At 48.7% G+C, this 26314-nt stretch overlaps 1 protein-coding gene across 1 annotated transcript; it reads left to right on the forward strand.

Moving 5' to 3' along the window:
* The first annotated feature begins 1243 nt into the window (after positions 1-1243).
* BCL2L10 (BCL2 like 10) lies at positions 1244-14442 on the forward strand. The gene is made up of 2 exons (XM_083712961.1): positions 1244-1797; positions 13246-14442. Exons 1-2 carry the CDS (start codon positions 1381-1383, stop codon positions 13375-13377), a joined length of 549 nt encoding a protein of 182 aa, XP_083569087.1. The 5' UTR covers positions 1244-1380; the 3' UTR covers positions 13378-14442.
* The last annotated feature ends 11872 nt before the right edge of the window (positions 14443-26314 follow it).

The raw sequence follows: 26314 nt of genomic DNA on the forward strand, positions 1-26314 counted from the left end.
CACTCTTTATTCTTTTTTCTGTATTTCTGTACTTTTAAAAAAAGCAATAAAAAAATGTTTAAATAAAATAAAATAAAATATGCATACATTCCCTGTTATGAGAAAAATAACAGCCCTAAAGAGGAGGAAAGAACATGCTTTTTGTTTTCAGACGTGGCCCAAATGTCACTGGAAATACAGTATACTAAGACAGACTGTCCACTCCCTTCTCTCACGGGTGGTGCTTGCCACCTGCAGCTTTTACAAAACATCTGTAAAAGTCGTTTATTAAAAAAACGCCAGTGAATTGATTAACTGGGAACATCTTTTTACTGGATCAAAGCTTTCTTAATTGACTGATCTACCTTCCCTAATCACTGCAACGTGACCTTGGGCCAGCCACCATCTCTTAGCCCAACCACGCACGCCACTTTAAACTCCTTGGAAGATGAAAGTGGTCTATAAATTTAATAAATGCAAGAAATAAGAGCCAGTACGGCGTAATGGTTTGGGTGTTGGGCTGAAACCTGGGAGACCAGGGTTCGAATCCCCACTGGGCCATGAAGCTCACTGGGTGACCTTCGGCCAGTCACCGCCTCTTAGCCTGACCTACCTCCCAGGGTTGCTGTGAAGATGAAAAGGGCAGGAGGAGAACCATGGACACCCCCTTGAGATCCTGGGAAGCTAAAGGTGGCATATAATTTAGCTTATGAACAAACAACCCCCCCCCCCCAGTAGTCGAGGTGCCAAATATCAGACACACCCATCCTAGCCCTGAGGCATGGGCGCAGCTAGGGGGGGGCAATTGCCCCCCATCAAGTAAAACAATAGAAATACTTAACTGACCAATCACGTCGGTTCTGAGCCCCCTAACCAAGTCCTGCCCCCCAGCAAAAATCCAGGCTACGCCCAGGCCCTGAGGATGTGGCGTTTGAAGGACAGCTCCTCGGCATCCCTTGTTCTTGGTGGAATCGGGTCCCAACGCACTGCAAGCCAGACCGGCAGGTCTACTCAGAAGTAAACCTCCCCCCCAGCTGAAGAGAATTAGGCACACTGCCAGGTACTTGCGCGCCCCTCCCCAAGACCCCCAGCTGACTGGATGGGGCTTGTAAGCGCCCCCTCGCCGGGACCCTTGCAGGCGTTTTCCGGCTGCTTCTGCCCCCCCCCCCCTCCACCTCCCCGTCGCCTGCTGTTCTCCGCCTCGCCGCGGAGCCGAGAGGGAGGCGCTCCGCCCCTCGCGCCAGCCCTGCTGGGGAAACGAGAGACGGGGCGGAGCCGGCGCGCCGTGAAGCCGGCCGGGGACGCGTGGGCGGCTTCTTAGTCCGCCGAGGCGCCGGCACTGGGCCCCGTCGTCGCTCTTGCGCGCTCGCCTCAGCCGCCGCGCCAGCCGAGGGGGCCGCCATGCCGGGCGCGCTGCGCGAGGAGACGGTGCAGCTGATGGCCGACTACTTGCAGCACCGGCTCGGCGGCGGGGGCGCCGCGGTGCTGCCGCCCAGCCGCACGGCCGAGACGCTGCGGCGGGTGGCCGACGAGCTGGAGAGCCGCGAGCGGCCCTTCTTCCGCAGCGCCTGCACGGCGGCCGCCTTGCCGCAGGAGCCGGGCGAGGCGGCCGCGCTGCTGGGCCGGGTGGCGGCGCAGATGGAAGCCGAGGGCGGCCTCAACTGGGGCCGGGTGGTGGCGCTGGTCGTGTTCGCCGGCAACTTGGCGGCGGCGCTGGCCGAGCGCGGCGCTCGCGACCAGACGGCCGCTCTGGCGGAGGCGCTGGCCGCCTACTTGGCCGGGGAGAAGCGAGAGTGGCTGGAGGCGCACGGCGGCTGGGTAAGCGCACGGTAAAGGGGGCGGCCAGCCGGGCGGGAGGGCAGGCAGGCGCGACCCCCTTCCCTTCCCCACCCCGCCCCCCGAGCGGCCTGCGCCCCCTCCCGCTCCTCCTGCGACATCCATGCCGCCCCCTCCCCATCATCACCATTCTTTTAGGCAACCTCCCGCTTTCGCCGCCGGCTGCGGAACGGACCGAGCCTTTTCTCGGCTCGCGCAGTAATGGCTGCGCTTCCGTCCCCGATCTGGCCTTGGCCGCTTTCCCTTTGCCCCCCCTCGCTCCCCCCCTCCTCGCTCCCAATGCCTGCAGCGCTGTGGGGTGGGAGGGTGAGGAAGATGAATCGGGTTCCCTCCCTCCCCCCCCCATTGTTGCGCGCTACCGAGCGCAAAGGAGCGCGCAACCGTAGAAAGCCCTAGCGTTCCTTTGGGTACCCCTTTCTCTTCCGGAGGTTTTGATGGGGGGGGGCTGTGCACGCCTTAGGGTGCTTTTGCAATCTCTCCCACTGCGCCCCGCTTCCTGTAGCAGAAGCCGGCCCGATCCCCACCTCCCATTCTGCAGGGCCCACCGCCCGCCCGCCTGCCCGCCCCTTCCCAGTCCTGGACGCGGACTCCTCGCTGGGAATGACCTTGGCACGCGCGCTTCGCCAGCTGACTTCTCGCTCCGGCGCTTTAATACGCGCATTACCTTCCCTCCTCCCGCCCCACCATCCTCTCCAAAAAATCTAAGGCTTTTCTTTCCTATGGGGTGGCGAGCAGCGCCTCCTTTTGCTTCCCTCTCCCCATAACCCCAGTACAGACCACAAGGGGAGCAGCGACGTACAGGAGAAGGAGGGGGGGGCGAGAGAAAGAGGAATGACTGCTAGGGAGGCCTGGATAATTTTTTTCCCATATAAGGGAAGCAGAAGGCTGTGACAAACCGTGAGAAAGAGCTTTGATCGGGCGTCTGTTCTCATTTCTCTCTTCCCCGTCCCCCTTTTCCATTCCATATTGTGGTCTTTGTCCCTCTTAAATTAAGCTGCTTTGGTGTATCTTGGTCTTACAGCAACCAAATGGGTGCCCTTGCTCTGAAACGATGCTCCATTTTGAGTTTTTGCTTCTGGGGCAACTGCATGGCATATGCCCATCTGGCTGGCAATTTGCTGGGCGCTCACACAGAGAGAGCTCAGGTTCTGCCCTTGAAATCAGTTGCACAACCAAATGTATCTGTTTGACCTTAACACTTGGTTGGGTGTCTTCAGAACTTGGGATACTTTCAGAAGGACCTGGGTGGCAGGAAGACTTGAACTGAGGGGGAAGGTGTGAAATCGAGGTGCCCTGCAAAAGCTTGGCCTGTGTTGCCTCTTTCATTTTTGCTTTGCTTTGCTTTACGTTCTGCAAACCATGAACGTTTGAAACTTGCTTTAAAAAACAAAAGCACAACAGTGCAAAGCTGCTTTCCCAAAGAAGCAAGCAGAATCTGCACAGATACATGGGATTTGGGCAGCTCCATAGATAATAGAAGGTATTGGGTGTCTAGGCTGTTTGGCTACTAGCAGTCTAATGATGGAAGGCAGTAAAAACTTTGCTCTGAGGGTCTTCCACTGGCACAGTTTCTGCACTGTGTTTGATCTGTCAATCTGAAAACAGCAGTGCAAAGCCCCATGCTCTGTTCTCCTCTATCTGGACATGGTCTGGAGCAACAAGGTAGCTGCGTCCTTCAGCGGAGGCTGCTCCTGCAAATGTGCGTTGGTGCACCAGACATGGTGATCTCACCTGTCTGCACTGCAGATAGGGCCCCTGGGGTGGATTTACTGGCTTCTACATACATGTGGGGCATCCACCATTCTGCATATCCTCTTGCTGGGTGTCCTCAAGAGGTGGACGCCTAGTCTTAAAAAACAACAGCCACCCACCCAGTGGTAACCTCAAAGGTGGCTCTGGACGAGAGCTATGGCTTGCCTACAGGTTTTTTAGCTCAGCAGCGGAGGAGTGCAGCTGGCTTGCATTAATTTCCTTCCCGCTGTTAATTTAGCCATGTTGTTCAAAGCAAGAGCCATGCCCCAGAGGAAGTGTGGATGCCCTGGGGTCAAATGGTGGGTGGATCTTAGCCCTTCTTCCTTAGCAAAGGAGCGTTATTCTTATCTCTTGCTCAGTGCATTCAATTATATAACCATTACGACCAGCTGTAAGGAAGCTCCCCTTGGCTGGCCGAAGTGGTTTTCCATAAGAAGGCAGTATAGGAACATGGGGAGCTGCTGTATTCTGAGTCAGGCCATTGGTCCATCTACCTCAATATTGTCTACACTGACTGGCAACAGCTCTCCCGGGATTTGGGCAGGAGTCCCATTTCCCTTCCCAACCTGGGGGTTGAACTTGAAACCTCCATGCAAAGCCAGTGCTCTACCACTTAGGTATAGTCCTTCACCAAATAAAGGTGTAGCTTGATTTATTAGCATGGATAGGTGTGTTCTCCTATAACAGAGTGGGGAACCTCAGGCCTGGGAGATCAGACGTGGCCTTCCAGGCCTCTCTCTTTGGTCATTGGGATTTTCCTCCAGGCCACATCACTCACAAGCCCTGCTTCAAACCTTCCTTGATTGTGTTTGCCTGCCTTGTCCTTGAACGCTGATCATGCTGCTTAAGTGTCTGGAAGGTCAGATAAGAGAGCTGTTATGTCCCGAAACTAGCCTGTTGTGCAAAGTAATTTGCCTCCATTGCTCTGCCCACTTTTGACACTGGCCTGTAGTCCCAGGAAGGTTGCAGAGAAGAGTGCATATATGATCCTCTGGCTGAAAAGGCTTCCCCACCCCTGTCCTGCAGGCTTTGGGGATTTATCTTTACAAAGGAAGACTGGGAAATGTCTGAGCCACCTCCTCTTCATCCCAACACAGCTCAAATGAAGACTGCCCCCTTTGAAGAGTGGGCTAGAAGAGTGTGGCTCGCTTGTTTGATTTATTTCATAAAATTTATACACAGCTTGATTGTAAAAAGAACAACAACCCTCAAAGCAGTTTACAAAAGATAAAACAACCCTGTTTTAAAGCATACAAAAGTTAAAATACTAAAACAGATTAAAATTGCTCAACTTTCTAAGCATCTGGGTAGGCTTATCTAAACAGAAATGTTTTTAGCAGGTGCTGAAAACAGTGCACTGAAAGCACCACCTTGATCTCTAGGCAGGGAGTTCCAAAGTTGTAGGCGCTGCTAAACGATTGAGTTATTACAAATGTGGAACGGGTATTTCATGGCACCTGCACACCAGGAAATATCTTGCATGTTGCCATTGTACTTGAGATCATAGAAAACTGAACTGGCATCTCTGAGTTCTACGAAATGGGTTCTTGTAATACTGATGGGAGCTGTCACTGTTTTGCCCAAACCTTGATTTCAGTGTTAGAAACTCAGATATATAAGCTAGGTGCTAAATGGTTCCTTAAACCAGGGTTGCCAAAACGGACTGCCTGGTTGCCAATTTGAGGCCTGGTGGCTTGAAAGTTGTATTTTTCAAGACAACTTTTTGGTTCCTGAAATTCATTCTGATCAAATAAAATATAACGGATAGAATTCTAGAGAATGTGTTGCTAGTGTGTGAAAGCAGTAAAGATCCAAGGATTCCCAGGCATGCACCTCCAGATGGTGGAGACATCAGGCGCCATCCTGGCACCCAAACATCTTCACTTGGTCATAAGCAGCTGATAGCCAGCTCCAAAATGCGCCTGGTAAATTTCAAATGCCGCTTGACTGATGAAAGTTCTATGTAGCTGATCTCGTGTTCATACATATAAGATGCTAAGATATTCAGGAGTCTGGCCATTTGGGGTTTAAAATACGAGTAAGTTGGAAGCTTTATCTGGAACCAAGTGTGTCACCCGTGGCTAACGTCTTGCAATCAACTTGGCTCCTTGCTGCTGTTGCGCTTCAACAACTCCCATCAGCCCCAGCCATCTTGGCCAGTGGTAAAGGATGACTGGAGCCTAGTAGCAACAGCTGGAGGTAACCATGTTGGCTGTCCTGATGCACAGAACAGGTGTTACAAGCTCTACAATGAGTATGAACTGTATTCTGGACCAGCTGAAATGGCAGTGATGCGCTCAAGGGCCAAACCAATGGCAGGTCACCTACGTGCGGCTTGCAAGAGCCTAACTGTTGCACAGTTGGTCAAGGAAGCTTTGTTTTGTGCAAAGTGCTTTGTTGTTGTTGCCAAGTGTAGAATGCTTTGTATAAATACACTAGCCGGCAACAACCGACTAGGGCTAGGCGCTAGCAGCTTTTCAGAATCGCGGTGTATCACCAGCCAAACATCATGGTTTGACGTTATACCGCGATGCTGAAAAAACAAAGGTGCGTTGGCCTCTGCCTGCGAGACACCGGCTGAAACTACCCCAGCTCTCAACTCAAGAGCTGAGGTGGTTTCACCCAGGCACTTGTGGGCTGGGTTTACACCACTCAGCTGGGGGGAGGGAAGGTTCCCCCTCCCCAGCTGAGACAGCCCTGGTGTTCTTGCCACTTGCAAGCGGAGCATCAGGGCTCTTTTAACTGCTTGCTGTAGGGAGTCCCCACTCGGCCACCGGCTTGTGGGAGCCAGCACTGTGCTGGGGGATCCTTGAACTACTGGACTGAGGCAAGGGTAGCTGCACAGTCCTAAGTTGAGCAATTTAAAGATGAAGAGGGAGGAACAAGCTGTATCGGCACCTCACAGCTTGTTTCTCCCTCGGCGCCATATGAGGGCAGAGTGGGATGGCGGTTTCATTCAGCAATGAAACCGCCGTCGCTCCTAAGTCCCTCTGCTCTTGGCGCCCACTGGAGGAAGTACCGTATTTTTCGCTCTATAAGACGCACCAGACCATAAGACGCACCTAGTTTTTGGAGGAGGAAAACAAGAAAAAATAAATCTGAATCTCAGAAGCCAGAACAGCAAGAGGGATCGCTGCGCAGTGAAAGCAGCAACCCCTCTTGCTGTTCTGGCTTCTGGGATAGTTGCGCAGCCTGCATTCGCCCCATAAGACGCACACACATTTCCCCTTACTTTTTAGGACGGAAAAAGTGAGTCTTATAGAGTAAAAAATACGGTAATTCTTGACTCCCTTCAGTGGACACTGCTAGCAGAGGGACTCGGGAGCTGTGGCAGTTTCACCAGCAATATACTGCTGAGTGAAGCCGACATTGCGGTCTGCTCCTCATACTGGTCCTGGGCGGATATATCGCCCAGGCTTACAACTGACTTTGCATGACTACTGGGTCTAGTCTCTGTGGAGCTACGAGTGTTGGGCACGGAGCGGGAATGGATCTGTGGCCAATATTAGAAACTCAGATATGTTAGCTAGTCACCAAATGACACCTTAAACCCATGTTGCAGTCGCCACAACAGTATGTCTAGGTACCATTCCCTCCCTACCCCTGGTGGAGTTTATTATTATTAAATTCACTTCTATGCTGCTTTATATTTTAAAGAAAAAACCTCAAAGTGGTTTATAACACATTAAAACAATCCAGAATAAAACAAATTTAAGCTTCAATGGAAATACTGCAGATCTGTCTCTAAGTGACATTTTCCTTTCCCCATATTTATACACCTACTTAATTGATATAGCTGCCCCACAGCAGAAGAACTCTAGGAAGCCAGTATGGTGTAGTGGTTAGAGTGTTGGACTAGGAGCTGGGAGATAGGGGTTCAAATCCCCAGTCTGTCATGAAGCTAAGGGGGTGACCTTGAGCCAGACACAGCCTCCTAACCTACCTCACAGGGTTGTTGTAGGGATTAACTGAGGAGGATTGGTGAGCCATGTACTACTTGTAGGAAAAGGGTGGGATATAAATGCAGTAAATAAGTTTATCTGCTTAGCTGTTTAAGAAAACTGGAGATGCCAGCCAGAGGGAGGTCTCCCGAGATCACACAGTCGCAATTGGCGCCTTGCACCTGGCTAATTTCTAACAGTGCCTGTGGCCCTGGACTTATGAGATGTAAGCAAGTGTCTAACTCTCCAAGGACAACCTTCCAACTTGTGCCCTTCGGCAGCTTGGGGTTCTGGAGGTCCCGCGTGCTGTGCAATTCCTGGTCTTGATCCCGCAAGGAAAGGGTGAAGCTTGGTGGCAGAGCATCATTCTTGCACCCATCACCCATAGCCAGCAGGGGCAGCAGTCGGAGATGATAGGAGTGGTAGTCGAGCAACATCTGGGAACCCAAGGTTGAGAGGGGCTGGTGTAGGCAATACTGACCAAGGGGATGACTCCACCATGTTTCTATGAGTTAAGAGGGTACCTGCATGGAACAGGGTTGAGGGGTGGGACTTCAGGGTGGAATTCCATTCTGTCTGAGAGTGCTAGGTGGGGCACCATAGGCAGCATGGTGGGGAGCAGTGAGATCATGGAGCCGCTGCTATCTTTGGGGGTTGTGTTGGTATGTTGGTTCTCCCATGCTGCCTCCTGCCTGCTTTATTGAGGCAGGGGAGTCTTGCGCTTTGAGCGAACGTCTTAACATCTGGCGCTGGAGCTCCCAAAGTAGGCCTGTGGTGATGTGGCCTTGCTCCCTGCCTTGCTGCCTAGCCCTGTAGTTTTCCTGCTGACACGTACGAAAGCCGCGAAACTGAAAGACCACAATTGGAACACATTATTCCAAGTAAGCTGATGAAGGCAGAAGCAGCTGGCAATTCTTTTTGGAAGTTCCCTAGCTGAAGAAGCACAGATTTATTTTTCTTCTTCATCATCATCTTCTGGGGCTCGTGTGGGAGAGAGGTGCAGCAGGACCGGCTGGTCGTGCTGCCCCAGCTCTCATAAAAACCACGGGCCAAGCCTACGGCTGTTAAACTGACTTATGGGAAGCTGCCTTGGATGCGAGTTTCTGTTGAGGCAGAGGAATGGCATTCCCCTGGGGCCCTGTTGAAAAGTTGTGTTTGTGCATCAGACCAGCGCATAAGCAGGGTTGCTCCGTGTGGCCGCGCCCCTGGGGTTGCGTGCGCCAGCCAGCCTTCCCCTGCAGCATGAATGTCTGCAGGAACACAGGAAGCCTTCGTGTTCCATGACACGCCCTTGGTCCATGTAGCTCAGTATTGGCTACACTGACTGGCAGCAGCTCTCCAGGGCTTCAGGTAGGATTCTCTCAGCCCTGTCTGGAGGATCTACGGATTGAAGCTTCTGTGTGCAGGGCAAATGCTCTATCACTTAGCTATGGGTCCTTCCACATAGGAGGAGGCCTTCGAGCATCCCTGGCAGAGAGCCAGTGTGGCGTAGTGGTTAAGAGCGGTAGTCTCATAATCTGGGGAACCGGGTTCGCGTCTCCGCTCCTCCACATGCAGCTGCTGGGTGACCTTGGGCTAGTCACACTTCTCTGAAGTCTTTCAGCCCCACTCACCTCACAGAGTGTTTGTTGTGGGAGAGGAAGGGAAAGGAGAATGTTAGCCGCTTTGAGACTCCTGAAGGGGAGTGAAAGGCGGGATATCAAATCCAAACCCTTCTTCTGGGCGTGCAGGATGTGTGGCCGCCAGGGGATGGCACTATTTGGCACATGGCACTCAGTGTCGCATGTTGTGCTTGCTTGTGTGTATACAGGCTCAAAGGGACTTGAGTATTGGGCGATGCAGGTTAAAGTGGGTCATGGCACAACAGCCTGCACAAGTATTAGCTTCTCCCAGTGGCCAACTCCATGCCTAGTGGAAACCCCTGAGCGCAACTCTCCCCAGTTGTGATTCCCATGTCTCCGGCGGTGGAGGTCGGACAAAGCCAACACAGTTGTCTGTCACAGGCCTCTAGCAGCTTTGCTCTCCCTCCTTTCCCAGGGATCTACCTGAAATGGGAGAGAACACTGCCAACAAAAGCCTTTGTTTGGTCTTGGATATAATCGGAATGAGAGGGAGAGGGAGAATATTTTAGATTCTTAAGTGCTTGGCGCCCTTCCAAGCCTTGTTATAACTAAAGAACTCCAGCTTCCCACCCCCCTTGACAGAGGCTTGTTGTGAGCATGTTCAGGAATTCCTGAGTTAACATAACTTTTTATATAGCCTTGAGCAAAACTCCTCTCTCTTGAATGTAACCGAGGTCATCATGAATGGGTACAAAAATAAAGGAAGGAGAAACATCCCTTGCTAATCTGATGGGTCAGCAATTATAAAGGAATGGCTTTCCTTATTGTTTTTTCCCCCCTGCCCCAAGCAGAAATGCCTCTTTCCTTATGTTAACTGTAAGGGGTTTCGGCTCTTTCTCCCGCCCCCACGCCTTTCAGTGTAGAGTTTCTTGCCTCTCCGAAGAATCTGGTGCTAACCATTGTTGAGTGGGTGAGGGTTTAAACCTCTGCCAGGAATGTTGAATAATCAACTTCAAAGCAACTATTTCCCACAGTACTGCGGGTAAAGAATACAGAGAAACCTGGATTCAGTTCTCCGTTTTCAAGCAGGCCAAGTAAAAAGTCCATTCAAAGCAGCTTCTTTGGCTGGATGAGGAATCTGCCCCACTTCACTCCCCACCAAAGCACCTTTGTAATCCTATTCTGCAGAGGACCAGTGCCCCAAAGCACCTACTTCACAAAGGAAGGCATAAAAGAATGTTGTGGACAAAAGCTTCTTTTTCTGTCCCCTGTGAAAGGTGTAACCAGATCCCATTTCCCGGCTATGCGCAAGGATCTGCTTTGAAGCTTGCAGATCCAGTCTGTGGCAGATGAGCTATGGGAGGGACATGTGTTCCTAGTCACATGGTCAGACCACATGACTGTCTCACATGTGTTTGGAAACCACTGTGCCCAGCACTTTCCAGCACACACACACACACACACACCACACACACACGGCTGTGGTGCTCATGTGGCTTGTGCACATGATGCTCTCTCATCTCTGCGCTATACCTATGAAAGAAATAGTGTCAGTATTCAGAGTCTTATGTGCCCTGCCCTATTTTGTGTTCCACTGATGCCATTTACTGCAGCAGTTCTGTAGCTTTGACTCCCAACAACGCTGGTCTTGTTCCAGAAGATGGCAGGTGGGATGGGGTTGCCATTGATTGTGGCGGAAAGGCAAGGCTTTGTGTGGCTCCTCTTTGTGCGCTGGGCTTCCAGCGGCAGCTTGCTTGGTTCTGACTCTTACACAGAAGCAAGGCTTTGAGGTCAGTGCTCTTCACCCTCAGAGGCTGAGGGGGAAAGTTGAAGAAAAAAGTACCTACTAACTGCTGGGTCCTGCTCCTAGAAATTCATGCTAAAGGTTAGAAATCATAGAATTGTAGGGTTGGAAGGGACCCTGAGGATTATCTTGTCCAATGTAGGAATATGCAGTTGTCCCCATACAGGGATCGAACCTGCAACCTTGGCATTATCAGCACTATGCTCTAAGCAACTGAGCTAGAGAGGAGAACAAATACAGAAGCCCCAGACCAGACACTGCTCTCATGTGGTTTTCAAATAAAATTGTTGGCTGTCGATCTCTTCTTGCCCTTAATGTCTTTTGGAACCTGCAGTTTCTCTTTTTAATCATAAAGCTCTTTAAAAAAACAGCAACACCCACGGTCTAGCTAATTGCCCTGCTGGTGATTCTAAAGCAGTTTGTGGCTGATTGTTACGGCAATAAAATGTGGAAGGGGGATCTTGTTCCCAAAACTCCTGTCTTAAGGATCTGGATTTTGATTCCGCTTTGGAAAACCCATTGTACGTCCAAGCAAGTAGCTGCAAAAGGTGACTGGCTTAATTGTGCCCTCTCCATAGAGGAGCTGAGGGCTTGACTCCCCTTCTGCAGGCAGCCCACCTGAATGCTAATGACCCCATAGCAGCTGCTGGCCAGGAGTGTAAACTGACATTCAGTGGAAAATGCCCCCATTGTTTGCACAAATTAAAGTGTAAAGAACAAAGTTCCGGAAGAAATTAAGAGCATAACTTGTTTACATAGACATCTGCCAAATAGGAGTTCAAACATGACCATCTGGAGTCGTATTACTGCTGTTCTTGATTATTCAGAAGAAAGATCTGGCCGTGCAGCTGCCAGTTCCTTTCTGTCATAGGGCAGCACTGAACTGAGTGGCTCATGGGCCTAAGCAGGGCTGGATTAACTATTTCGGCTGTCAGAGCAGAAGGGTCTTAGCTCAGTGGTAGATCATCTGTCTTGCATACAGAAGGCCCCAGGGAGGGCTGGGAGAGACCTCCCCTCTGAAATCCTGGAGAGCCACTACTGGTTAGAGTTGATGATACTAAGGTAGAAGGACCAATGGTTTTGATTCGGTGTAAGGCAGCTTCCAGGGATGCGGGTGGCGCTGTGGGTTAAACCACAAAGCCTAGGACTTGCCAATCAGAAGTTCGGCGGTTCGAATCTCCATGATGGGGTAAGCTCCCGTTGCTCAGTCCCTGCTCCTGCCAACCTAGCAGTTTGAAAGCACGTCAAAGTGCAAGTAGATAAATAGGTACCGCTCCGGCGGGAAGGTAAACTGCATTTCCGTGCGCTGCTCTGGTTCGCCAGAAGCGGCTTAGTCATGCTGGCCACATGACCTGGAAGCTGTATGCCGGCTCCCTCGGCCAATAAAGCGAGATGAACGTCGCAACCCCAGAGTCGGCCACGACTGGACCTAATGGTCAGGGGTCCCTTTACCTTTTTAAGGCAGGTTCCTGTGTTCCTTAGAAATTTTCATGCCCCCAGTTTACCAGCTGAGAAACAGGAAAAGAAGAAAAGCACTTGAAGGAAATTAGTGCAGATTATGTTTTTAATTTGAGTACACTTGCTAACTTTCAGATAAGTTGTTCTTGTTGCTGTATTTAGCCTCGTGATCTTAATCTAGGCCTGAGTCCAGGGCACATGAAATGGTGGTGTTTGAGAGCAGTGTTCGAAGTTCACCAGGCACATTTTGCACCTGACCATCAACCACTTGCAACCAAATGGAGATGCCTAGGGGATAACTGCAACATTGACTGTTTTCACACATAGCAGCACATCCTGTAGAATTCTGTCCTTTACATTTTATCTGCGCAATCAGAATGAATTTCGGGAACCAGAATGCATTTTCTGTGCAGCCTGAGCAGGAGCAGTCAAGAAACGTTACTGTAAATTGTTGTGGCTTGTCTTCGCTTACCCCACTGCCCTGCTCACAGCTGTGATGAAGATTCTTACATTATGAATGGTCTGTGTAACCATTAAGCAAAAGAGGTAGGGATAGGCCAATATATATGTGGACTGTCCCTGGTTAAAGTGATTTTTCTTCTCAACCCCTCAAGGTTATCATCTAAACTAGCCACATATTTAACTGATAATCACAGTCAATCCACCATTTGAAAAACAATACTTTAGAGCCATCTTCCCCCAAAATGGCAACTAGACATTCCATTTTGGTGAATGTAACCTTGGTTTAAGGAGCACTTTGGCACCTAGCTTCTGTATTTTGAGTTTCTAGCACTGGTTTAGAAACTGTTGATTGGTTCATCGCTTGTGCATTTGCCGCCCTGGAAGCCTTTTGGGAGGAAGAGCGGGCTATAAAGTTAATAAATAAATAAGACTTTGTTCTCTTCTTTCCTAGGATGGCTTCTATCACTTCTTCAACAAACATGGCTCGGATGCAGCTGACCAGAACAGTACCATAAGCAATGCTATAATGGCGGCAGCTGGCTTTGGCTTGGCTGGGCTGGCCTTCCTCCTGGCGGTGCGATAAAAGACTACATCAGTGGACTTGACTTACAGGAAGGAGGGGGAGGTGGAGAAAACTCTCTTCTAACACTGCCAACATGCTGGTGAAGAGTCCATTCTATATTTCTATAACGGTTGGAAGACAGAAGCATATATATATATATTTTTAACTATAAAGTCGGAGCAGAACATTGACAAGCACATAACATTCTAGCAGTACAAGTGAGAAACGAATGCCGCTTAGATTTTTGAGTCCTGAGGTTGGGCATCTTCTTGGATCTTGGTGCGTGTGAGAGCTGCCGTTGCCCCAGTTCATCCCGGCAACTGCTAAGCGCTGGATGTTATGCTAAATGTTAATGGTGGGCTTGCAATGGAACCCAAGTGAAGATGTGTTTGGATTTCTTCTTTGTGTGTTTGCGTGTATGTTGTGGGGTGCGGGGCGGGGCGGGGCGGGGTGGGGAGATGTTGCCTTGTGAAATGTGAGCCAGTATTAACAAGAATGAGGAGCTTAGCTCCACCTGTGCTGCAATGCAAACATTCTGAGGCCACTCGTCAATATATAGCTGCCAGATCCGTATTGCACAGAGCATTAGAGCTTTCGTGTTTTTGTTATAATGACGTTAGTATAAGTTACACTACAAGTAGGCGACAAGAATGTTGATACCAAAACAGTAAAGTCTGCAGAACCAGTTCTTAACTATTGGAATGCTTGTTTGTTTGTTTTTAATTGGTCTATTTGGAAGTCCATGTGAAGGCTGGGATTTCTGTGGATTTCCTGTCAAATCCATAAACTCCATATAACTTAATATATTTTTTGAAATATTTATCATTGTATAATACTGGTAGCTGATTAACATCTATTTTTGTTAAATGCCTTTTTTTTTTTAAGAAAACAAACAAAACGGAACAAGCTCTCCAAATTGCTTTCTTGGCTGTCCCTGTCGTCTACCTTGTTTAACAGTTCTAGTTTGGATATCTGTTATATTGCATATTGTAAAGAAATAGTCTTCGGAAGTGTTCGATGTCCTTTTCCTTTAGCTTGTACAGTTTTAATATGTGAATAAATATAACTGAATATTTTTATTTTAAATGAGCACCTGTTCTTGGCTTGGCCTGACATTTCCATACATTGTTCTTGTTTACATGGGCACAAAGCACTTGTAAAACGATGCCTAGGAACCTGTCCTATATCGAATCGGACCAGTTGGTCTACCTAGCCTATTATTGCCTACACTGATTGGCAGCGGCTCTTTGGGGTTTCAGGACAGGAGTTTTTCTCCAGCCATACCGGGAGACGGCAGGGATTGAACCTGGGAACTTTTGTGTGCAAAGCAGTACCTTTGTGGGGGAAAGAAAAACGGTTCCTTGAGAAGTGAAAAGAAAAAAGGAAATGGTTCCTTGATAATTTTTTTGATGGTTTTTGCTACAGATGGAGATAAAAATGGTGGCAACTCACTAGTCACATTTTCTGCAAGCTGGGGTAAGGTTTGACAACTACCCTTCTGGATGCATGGCAGATTCTTTGCAGCTAACTTGTCTGCTTATGGAATGCCGGTTGCTGCCCTAGTACATCTTTGTCCAGAGATGACTCTAGCTCTGGGGGTACATTTATTTATTAGCTTTCTGCCCCTCCAAGGAGCTCTGGGTGGCATCACATGGTTTTTACTCCTCCCTTAAACCACAGAGCCTAGGACTTGCCAATCAGAAGGTCGTGGGGTGAGCTCCCGTTGCTCAGTCCCTGCTCCTGCCAACCTAGCAGTTTGAAAGCACGTCAAAGTGCAAGTAGATAAATTGGTACCGCTCTGGCGGGAAGGTGAACAGCGTTTCCATGTGCTGCTCTGGTTCACCAGAAGCGGCTTAGTCATGCTGGCCACATGACCTGGAAGCTGTACGTCGGCTCCCTCGGCCAATAAAGGGAGATGAGCGCCGCAACCCCAGAGTCGGTCACGACTGAACCAAATGGTCAGGGGTCCCTTTACCTTTACATAACAACAACCCAGTGAAGTAGTTTAGGGTAAGACAGGCTTCCTCAACCTCGGCTCTCCAGATGTTTTTGGCCTACAACTCCCATGATCCCTAGCTAGAAGGACCATTGGTCAGGGATGCTGGGAATTGTAGTCTCAAAACATCTGGAGGGCTGAGGTTGAGGAAGCCTGGGCTAAGAGATGGTGACTGGCCCATGGTCACCCAGAGGAACTTCATGACCGAGTGGGGATGTTGAACCCTGGCCTCCCAAGTCCTAGTCCAGTGTTTCCCAAACTTGGGTCTCCAGCTGGTTTTGGATCACCGTTTCCATAATTCCTGACCACTGATCCTGCTAGTTAGGGATGCTGGGAATTGTAGTCTGAAACACTCTTAACTGCTGCAGCACATGGCGTCATGCACCTTTATTTTCTTTGTGAAGAGCCACATTGGTAGATCAGGTACAGGTTGAGGTTCATTAGCTTTGCTACAAGAGCAAGTTATGCATAGCAGGGTACAGTTGCCAAGTTGTGTAACCTAGAGCAGTGGTAGCCAATGGAACACCTTCTAGAGATCATGCTATGCTCTGGCTCCCAACAGCACCAACCAGCATGGTGAATAATCAGGGATGGTGGGAGCTGGAGTCCATCAGCATCTGGAAGTCAACACATTGCTTACCTCAACATGGAGTTGGGGTGCTCCTTTTCTCTGTTTGCTGTGTACCAGTTCGAAAGGGAGGCCAGGTCAATGGTACTAGGAAAAGCTGACTTGCTTCTGCAAACATAGCGTGACCTATGGGTTGTGAAAATTCAGACTGTGCATTGAGGGAGGAATGCAATGGTAGCCAAGGGATATGTTGTTGTTGTTTAGTCATTTAGTTGTGTCCGACTCTTCGTGACCCCATGGACCAGAGCACGCCAGGCACTCCTGTCTTCCACTGCCTCCTGCAGTTTGGTCAAACTTCAAGAACACTGTCCAACCATCTCATCCTCTGTCGTCCCCTTCTCCTTGTGCCCTCCATCTTTCCCAACATCAGGGTCTTTTCCAGGGAGTCTTCTCTTCTCATGAGGTGGCCAAAGTACTGGAGTCTCAGCTTCAGGATCTGTCCTTCCAGTGAGCACTCAGGGCTGATTTCCTTCAGAATGGAGAGGTTTGATCTTCTTGCAGTCCATGGGACTCTCAAGAGTCTCCTCCAGCACCACAATTCAAAAGCATCAATTCTTCGGCGATCAGCCTTCTTCATGGTCCAGCTCCCACTTCCATACATCACTACTGGGAAAACCATAGCTTTAACTATACGGACCTTTGTTGGCAAGGTGAGCCAAGGGATATACCTAGAGATTATTGCAGGTGCCCAATGGCCACACAGATCTCCAGCCACATTTATGCAGTTCTTCTGAATGTTCAAAGCACTTTGCCTACGTTATGTTGGTGTAATCTTTCCCAACAACCCTGTAAGATCGATCGGTATCCCACATGGTGCAATTCTAAGCCACTGTGTCTCACTTGGAGTCTTAAGGTTACCTACTACATTCATGGTAGAGGTGAAATTTGAACCAAGGACTTATGGAGTTGTAGCTTTCCCTCTACACCAACTGTTTTCACTGCACCTGTCGCCTTCTATGAGTTTGTGTGCGCAGCATTGGAGAGCTTGCAGCTTAGGAGCATCCTGTGTCTGAGTAAAGTTTAGACCGCTGGACTTTCAGCAGTTGTGTAAAGTGAAACTGCCTAGGCTACTTTGGTTCAAATTGCACAGCTTGAAAGAAGAATGCATTTTTTGAAAGAAGGTTTGAAACCAGCTCATGCATCAATTTACCACTGCTGATGTATTAAAAAGTCCTTAACTAGGGCGTTGTGATGCTTCTGTTTATCCAACACCTGCGTTAAACTTTAAATGCAAAACAAGCTCGATGGGGACAGAAGTCCAGGTTAACCATATACTGGCCCATTAGTTGTGTATAGTTGTGACAATACCGAGAAAGAGAACTGCAAATGGCAAGATCCCTGCAGTTTAAGAGTCTGGGCAAAGAATAACACAGAAGGCAAGGCACATGCAACCTCGGGTTTATTTTAATTAGCCAAGGGTGCATGAAACGGAACAAGGAAGTGATTAAAAAGTCCACAAGAGTACTTCATTCACTTTTATTTTCTGGTTTTGAATCATTACGTAGCCTTCACACTTTTTAATTTTCACTTTCTGGTTTGCTAACAAGAAACTAGGAAGTCGTAGCAAGTTCCTATAGTTCCAGGTACTTTGGTTTTGCCTGAAAGAGCAGGGGAAGGTGTTTTTTTTTAATTGCAACCTCTCACATTAGTACTAAGAAAAAGTGTCTTGTTTTGTAAGGGATATTGACACAACAACATTTCTGCTGCTGGTGAATCCTACTGAGATTAATGGAGTCTGTGCTGCAGCAGCGATGATGGGTTGGATCCAGTCACTTGCTGTGTGCAAATCCACAACACATGATACTTTAAAAAGTAGAGCCCTAGATAAGGACCCCCCCCCAGTAAGTGCTTCAGAATGTTTCCATTCTGCTCTGGATCTCGTCTTCTAGATCATTTAGACTCATCGCATCAACTCACTCACTCAGGGCAGTTCCTGTGTTTAATTTAGCACGTCCTTGTATTTATTTTTGAACAGAGGAGCCTCCTCCCATTGTAAACCTAGATTTGCAAGGAATAATGAAAGGAACTCCACACCCTTTTTCTTTTTAAAGTAAGAAAGTATTGTCTGTTTCACAGTGATGCTAAGATAGCTAGCTCTTGCGGGTGGTGCAGACAGAAGAGGGCTTGGGACATTCCTAACACAAGAGCAGGCTGAACATCCCTCAACACGTGGTCCACTCTAGCTCAGAGGTAGGGCATCTGCCTTGCAATGCCGAGAGTCTCAGGTTTGATCCCTGTTGCCTCCAAGTAGGACGGGAGAGCCACTGCCAGAATAGACAATACTTAGCTAGATGGACACATTGCCCAATTCCGTATAACGCAGCTTCTTATGTACCATTAATTTTATGTATTGGCTAGGTGCGTTAGTACCGCAGCTTTAGCTGATTACTTTGATCCATTATTTGGGTTGGATCAAACGAAAAGGTGTCTCCGATCAGGAAGTTCACCTTAGATTGTGTTTTTGGTATGAGTACATAGCCAATTAACAGAGAGAAGCCACTAGCACCACCCTGAAAGAGGTGTTCAGTTTATGCACACGTTCAATCTGTGCATAGGCGCATTGTGCTGGAACCTGGAAGTGACCCAGAAATGTCACAAATGGGGTGGGGCGAGTGGGTGGAGGAATGGGGTGTTTGCAGGCTTTTTCAATGGTATTTCAAATCTACGCGATTTCACATAAGCGCACGGTGCCCTGGAACGTAGGGTAAAGGGACTCCTGACCGTTAGGTCCAGTTGCGAATGACTCTGGGGTTGCAATGCTCATCTCACTTTATTGGCTGAGGGAGCCGGCGTACAGCTTCCGGGTCATGTGGCCAGCATGACTAAGCCGCTTCTGGCGAACCAGAGCAGCGTACGGAAACACCGTTTACCTTCCCATCGGAGTGGTACCTATTTATCTACTTGCACTTTGACGTGCTTTCGAACTGCTAGGTTAGCAGGAGCAGGGACCAAGCAACAAGCTCACCCTGTCATGGGGATTTGAATCACCGACCTTCTGATTTGCAAGCCCTAGGCTCTGGTTTAGACCACCCACGTCCCTTTTGCCCTGGAATATAAACCCTGCATAAATTGGGAGGTGCCTGTACTGGGAAGAACGTCTCTTTGATTTTAGGTTTTGCTTTATATTCCCCAGAGCTTTCAATGCTTTGGAAGCGGGGACCCGGGGGGGGTAATCCCCTTTGTTTTAGCAGCATCAACTTTGGGACTTTACCTTGCGCCTGATACCAGGCGATTGACAGGTGTCTGGCCCTGCCCACCTGCCAGATTTGACCTCTGAAGTCTATCCTGATAAGCAGTGCTTTTTTTCTAAAAAGAATGTTTAGGGGTACTCTCATTTTGACTCAAGAAAATCACCATTTTATAGTTCGAATCCGGGGAAATAAATCCAGTAAATGGACAAAAGTACAAAGATTCACAAAATCTGTGTCCCACCCCAGAAAAAAGCACTGCTGAAAAGGATCTGACCGTGGAGCCAGCATGGCCAGTGGTCAAGGGTGATGGGAGGGGTTTCCATGTTATCCCTGCTGCTGCTGAAAAGCAGCAAGAGTTTTTTCTGGCTTTTCCAGATGCAGCCTGTGCCCATTCTATGCTTTTTAAAAATTTTTTTAAAGCCAAATACATATACATGAATGTGAAGTGAGGCATTTGATCAATGAATATGCAGGTAATTATGTATTTATTTGAGAACTTCAACAAATGTTTACAACTTTCCCTTTCTGCGGCAGAAGCTGCAAGTAATCGCAGTTCAATTCGTACCACATCTGTAGGAGTGACATGTAACATCTGGCCCTTGTTAGTGGTGCCAGCTAGTTCCCTTTTTGTGGAATGCAAGATGATTTCCCCATCTTGCCATTTCGGAATAGCATTGGGCTTAACCCCTTCGGCTGAAGCCTCAGAGCCCAATTTCCTTAGACAATGTTTGGAGAAGAACCGTGGCTCAGGGGCAAGAGCATCTGCTTTGCATACAGAGGGTCCCGGGTCCCGGTTCCAGGTCGGGCTGGAAGAAACACCCACCTGAAACCTTGGGAAATTGCTGCCAGCTAGGGAAACGCAGTATTGAGTTAGCTGGACTGTGTGTGTGCAAGGCAGCTTCTTATCTGTCGGGGCCTAGTGCAATCTGAACTTCCTGCTAGCTCTTGAAACTGTGTTCCTACAAATGGCACAACCTCACCAATATTTAACAGTCATAATTAAAACACGCTCAGATCCCAAAGGCTTGAGATGATTTGAGGGTGGTTGCTCAATTTGCTTTTATGTCACAAGAAAAAAGCCTCCCTGCAGTTCTTATTTGCATGCAGCTGTGTGTGGACATTAGAGCCTTTTGTTTTCTTTGTAAGCCCAGGAACGTGACAGCGAGGTCCCTGGGAAACATTTTCTCCAGGGCAGAATAGGCCTGGGTGACATATCAATATATCGCCCAGGACCGGTATGAGGAGCAGACGGCCATGGCGGTTTCACTCAGCAGTATATCGCTGGTGAAACCGCCACCGCTCCTGAGTCCCTCTGCTAGCGACTTCCTCCAGCGAGCGTTGCTAGCAGAGGGACTCAGGAGCGGTGGCAGTTTCACCAGCGATACATCACAGAGTGAAACCACTATCCCACTCTGCCTTCATACTGCGCAGAAGAAGAAAATAGCTGTATTGGGGAGGCAACGATACAGCTTGTTCCTCCCTCTGCATCTTTAAACTGCTTGGCTGAGGACTGGGGGGTGTCTGCTCCCCTCAGCTGAGCAGTTAAAGGATCCCCCAGCCTGGCTCTGGCTCCCACACGGAGCCAGAAATGAGGAGCCCTCCCGCACCCCAGATGAGCCGTACAACACTTTATTGAACCAAGCCCACTAGCCATTGGGGTGAAACCGCCTCAGCTCCTGCAGTGAGAGCTGTGGCAATTTCACCCGGCGCCTCGCAGCTTGTTTTTTCAACGCTGCATTATATCGCCAGCCTGCGATGTTTAGCTGGTGATATACCGCAATGTTGAAAAGCCCATATCGCCCAGCCCTATGCTTCTTAACATACCTGTGTCGTCGTTTTCAAATTGCAGGGAGTTCCAACATTTGCATTTTTTAAAAAAGGGCAAATTCTTAACATGAAAATGTGCTCTGTCATGAAAGATGGAAGAATTTCCTTAACTGGAAATCTTTTGGGGTTTAAAAATAACCGCGATTCCTTAACTCTCACGTGTGACCTCGAAGCAGTTGCTATTTAAACAGCTTTCCTATTCCTCGCTACAAAACAGCTCGCCACGCCCATTTTCAAACTTGATTTAAGGAATGCAACTGTTCCCCTCAATTATCATGCACACTGGACTGAAAACCTCACTTCAGCCGTGTACACATGATCCACACTGGACTGAAAACCTCATCCTTAGGAGTATGCATATTTGGTACCTATTAACCATCATCTGTTTTCTTGGCGGACCGGTTATCAAAGCTTTCGGAATGTGTATCTTTTTGCCTTGGTGCATTTTTGTGGGGGAACTTGGTGAACTGTGTGGTTTGGGTAGGTCAAAAGACTATGTGAAAGGAGAAACCTGAGCTGAAGCACTCTACCATCTGGTGAAAATTTGATCCACTGTTATATGTGGGCTTCCCGTAATCGCCGATGCCCCATTGTTGCTTATGTGCATTGTTGGGACGCTTTGAACTCGCACAAATTGCCACTGGAGAACTGCTCTGGATTTGCATTACCTCTCAGTAACAGGAACTGCCCTTCAGAAGCTCTTAACATAGCCCAGACTTAGCAGCTGAGGGGGTGTCTCTCTGCGTCTTTCCGTTTCTCAGCTGTCAGTCAGTGAAATGTAATAGTAGCTGCAAACCATATGAGCTTTGGAAAAATGGTAGAGACTTGATCATTATTACAGTTTCTAATGAATACAGCAGCTGCTGAGGACTGATCTAACTGATGCCAGCTGGTGTCACAAACCCAACGGCAGGCTGCTGACCCGCGACTGCTGGAGGACTTCGCACTGGGGGTGAGGGGGGAGCCTTTTTGTTCAGAGACAATGCGAGAGAAGGGGACAAAATTAGGCGTAGAGCGGAGAAAGGGGATGGAGGAAAGGGGGTTTCTCCTCTCATAAACACTAGAACTTGTCAACATTCAAGGAACTGGCAGTTGGGAGTAATCAGGACAGTCAAAAAGAAGGACATCTTGCAATCTTCATGCAGTGCATAGTTGAACTATAGAATTTGCTCCCCCATAGGCGACAGTAATGATGGCTGCCAACTAGCGTGGCTTTAAAAGAGGATTAGACATTGGAGGTAGATTATTAAGGTAAAGGGCGCAGGTGGCACTGTGGTCTAAACCGCAGAGCCTAGGACTTGCTGATCAGAAGGTTGGTGGTTTGAATCCCCGCGACGGGGTGAGCTCCCGTTGCTCGGTCCCTGCTCCTGCCAACCTTGCAGTTTGAAGGCACGCAGTGCAAGTAGATAAATAGGTAGCACTCTGGCAGGAAGGTAAACGGTGTTTCCGTGTGCTGCTCTGCTTCACCAGAAGCAGCTTAGTCATGCTGGCCACATGACCCAGAAGCTGTCTGTGGACAAACTCCAGCTCCCTTGGCCAGTAAAGCGAGATGAGCGCCGCAACCTCAGAGTCGTTCGCAACAGGACTTAACGGTCAGGGGTCCCTTTACCTTTACCTTTAAAGGACCCTTGAATGGTTAAGTCCAGTCAAAGGTAACTATGGGGTTGCGGCACTCATCTCGCTTTCAGGCCGAGGGAGCCAGAGTTTGTCCACAGACAGCTTTCCGGGTCATGCTGCCAGCAGGACTAAACCGCTTCTGGCACAACAGGACACCGTGACGGAAACCAGAGCGCACGGAAACACCATTTACCTTCCTGCTGCAGCAGTACCTATTTATCTACTTGCACTGCCGCTGCACCGCTGGAGCACGATTTCTGTTCTCATCCTGAAGCAAGGTTCTTAATCCAGTGTGAGAGGTGAGAGCCAGTGTGGTGTAGTGGTTAAGAGCGGTGGACTCATAATCTGGTGAACCGGGTTTGCTTCCCCACTCCTCCACTTGCAGCTGCTGGGTGACCTTGGGCTAGTCACACTTCTCTGAAGTCTCTCAGCCTCACTCGCCTCACAGAGTGTTTGTTGTGGGGGAGGAAGGGAAAGGAGAATGTTAGCCACTTTGAGACTCCTTTGGGTAGTGATAAAGCGGGATATCAAATCCAAATCCAAAACCGAGATACTATTTCTGGGTTAGCGGAGTCTGTAACCTGAAGCGTATGTAACCTGAGGTACCACTGTAGGCCATTTTTGCAGGGAAGAGCATTTATGAGAATATAAGAAGAGCCTGACTGCTGAATCAGGCCAATGGCTCACCTCAGTCAAGCATCCTGTTATCTCAGTGGCCAACCAGATGTCTGTGGGAAGCCAGCAAGCTGGACACAAAGGCAACAGCACCCTTCTCTCCTGCATTTTCCAGCACCCAGTATTCAGAAGCATATCCTCCAACAGCAGGCATAGGACATATACCCATCAGGGTAAGTAGCCACAGGTAGCCATACCTTCCATGAATTGACCAATTCCTCTTTTAAACCATTCAAATGGGTAACCCCTGCCTGCAGCCTGAAGTCCATGCAAAGTGTTCAGTCAGAAAAACCAGCAATGAGAACTTCAGGCCACCCAAAATCAAATCTTCCTTTGGCTGCTCAGGATGGGTTGGACCATCTGGAGTGTTGCAGATGGGAAGCCCACGACTGAATAATATCCGTCTGGAGGTTTACCCAGGAGGGCTTCCTAATTATATTTTGTGAACTTTTTTCGGTTAGCGCTGTTTACAGCACAGCAACCTTCCATTGTCTGCTGCTTCTAGCAGAGCTTCTATAGAGGATGTGCGGTTTTATTTACTGTCATTGGCAAAGGGAAGCAGTTCAAATTCCTAAAATCCTTCCAGCACCAAATTTATAGCAAACATTGAAAGGGGGGGGGGGAGGGAAAAGGAGCCAGGATGGATAAAGAAAGTACAAACATACACACACACACAGAGACAGACAACACACCATGTGATTCGCTGGCTTGTTTTGAATGGCATGCTAAGCCATACCTTAGAACCAAGGCTGTTCAAAGTGGTAAGACCCTCTTTTCAAGGTGCCGTTCCAATAGGGAACTGGATCCATGAAGGAAACACATTTAATCCTCATGCTGTTTGTGCCTGCTGCCCTTAAACACCCAACCTGCTATTATTCCTGCTGGGGGAGCAAACAGGTACCTGTAATCCACTGGCCATTTCTCCCCACCACACACTAATAGGGGATTTAGGATGGGAATGTAACCATGTCTACTCAAGAGATAACCCCCATTCCATGGGACTTAAAGGTAAAGGTAAAGGAACCCCTGACCATTAGGTCCAGTCGTGACCGACTCTGGGGTTGCAGCACTCATCTCGCTTTATTGGCTGAGGGAGCCGGCATACAGCTTCCGGGTCATGTGGCCAGCATGACTAAGCCGCTTCTGGCAAACCAGAGCAGCGCACGGAAACGCCGTTTACCTTCCCACCGGAGCGGTACGTATTTATCTACTTGCACTTTGACGTGCTTTCGAACTGCTAGGTTGGCAGGAGCAGGGACCGAGCAACGGGAGCTCACCCTGTTGTGGGAATTCGAACCACCGACCTTCTGATCGGCAAGTCCTAGGCTCTGTGGTTTAACCCACAGCACCACCTGTGTCCCTCCATGGGACTTACACCCAGGAAAATGGGGTTGTGTCTGCAGTTTTCAGTCAGGAAAGTTCAGGGAAGAAAATGTAAGTACCCCCCTCGCCCAGTGCCATAGCCACAACCATTAGTGGCGCTGGAGATTTTAGAAAATGGAAGATGGAGGTTCGATCATTAAATTCCTGTGCTGCATTTCTTTTGACCCTCATTCTCCACGCCTTCCGCTTTTCTCCCATAAGTCAGTCAGCGAGGGCCTGCTGTTTCCTGCCCTCTGGTAAGTGGCTTGCCTGTACGCTCTTGGTTCCGGACCTATAATCAACCAGCAAATTCACCCACGGTTGCTGAGCATCACAGATCCACCGCAGACTTCACTGCTGGCCACAGTGGAAGGAAGTCAGAAGCCACCAAATACTGCACATTCCATTGGTGAATTCCTGGTCTGAGCACAAACGCGGTTTTTCTCTCCCACCAACTCTCCCCTCCCCAATAGTTGATTTCTGTCTTCAATTATATGCTCCGCGTCTGCTCTCACTCAACCACCAGTGTTGCAAAACGGCTCCGGAATGTGCTCTTGCCCTCTAGGTTATGTGCAGGCAAAACATTGCTGCTACGAGCCTGCAGGTTTTCCATTAGTTTAATCATCAAAAGAAATGCATTTTTTTTTTTAACGAAACCGTCTGTGTGTGTTTGTGTGTGTGTGTGCTACAGGAAGAGCTGCACACTACTGCAGGAGGCCAGGAAAAAGCTGCTTTGGAAAGGTAGACTCCACAAAGAGAGTGCTGAAGCTGATTTGGATGATGAGATTATCTGGTTTGGTTTGGGGTCATATGTGGTTTGAGTGTTGGGCTCAGGCAGGGGGGCCAGCTTGAAGAAAATATTGGGGGAGGGGCAGGCAAGGCCCACCCTGCACAACTGATCACAAGACATGGCACATGCGCAGCATTTGAATGGCAATGCTCATCAACTTTGGGGGAGGGCAGCACCCTCAAATATTTTATGAAGTGACCTCAGCCCCTAGGAGTTGGTTCCTATGGACTCAGACCTGGGAGACTGGGATTAAAATCCCCACTCAGCCATGGAGCTCTCTGGGTAACCTTGGAGCAGTTCAGAATTTTTGCTCTCCTTGCCAAATTTAGTGATGTGTCCACTTTTCAGAGGACCTGTGGACCAGGTGTGAGTGGACTAGTATTGCAGAGAGAACTTGGGGGGTTTCAAGTATGTATATATATATATATATATACATATATATATATGTATATGCTTTCGGCTTCTTGTTACTGGAACAGAGCGGGATCTCAATGTTTGAGTTCCTATAAATACTGTAGAGGGGGTGTGGTGTCTACAGTATTTATAGGAACTCAAACATTGAGATCCCGCTCTGTTCCAGTAACAAGAAGCCGAAAGCACCAGCCTGAAGATGACGAGTGAGACCTCGTCGAAACGTCGCCTAGACACCCCAACTTTTACACGGGAAGACACCCGAGGACACCAAAACCTGCATTCCTGTACCCGTGAAAATCTACGAAAGCAAATATATATATATATATATATATATATATATATATATTCCAAAATTTCTCAAATTAGATTCAAATTAGATAAACATAACAACTTTGTTTCATAGATTGACTTGCCACCCACATCTCCAGAGTGTTTTTTATTCAAACCCTTTTCTACTG

This window comes from Podarcis gaigeae (genome assembly GCF_964106915.1).
Source record: "Podarcis gaigeae genome assembly, chromosome: 14".
NCBI classification, from domain to species: domain Eukaryota; kingdom Metazoa; phylum Chordata; class Lepidosauria; order Squamata; family Lacertidae; genus Podarcis; species Podarcis gaigeae.

Excerpts from the sequence above, each read along its gene's own strand:
- BCL2L10 (XM_083712961.1), top strand. The coding sequence starts at position 1,381 with ATGCCGGGCGCGCTGCGCGAGGAGACGGTGCAGCTGATGGCCGACTAC. Across the intron at positions 1,798-13,245 it reads TGGAGGCGCACGGCGGCTGG|GATGGCTTCTATCACTTCTT; the intron begins GTAAGCGCACGG and ends CTTCTTTCCTAG.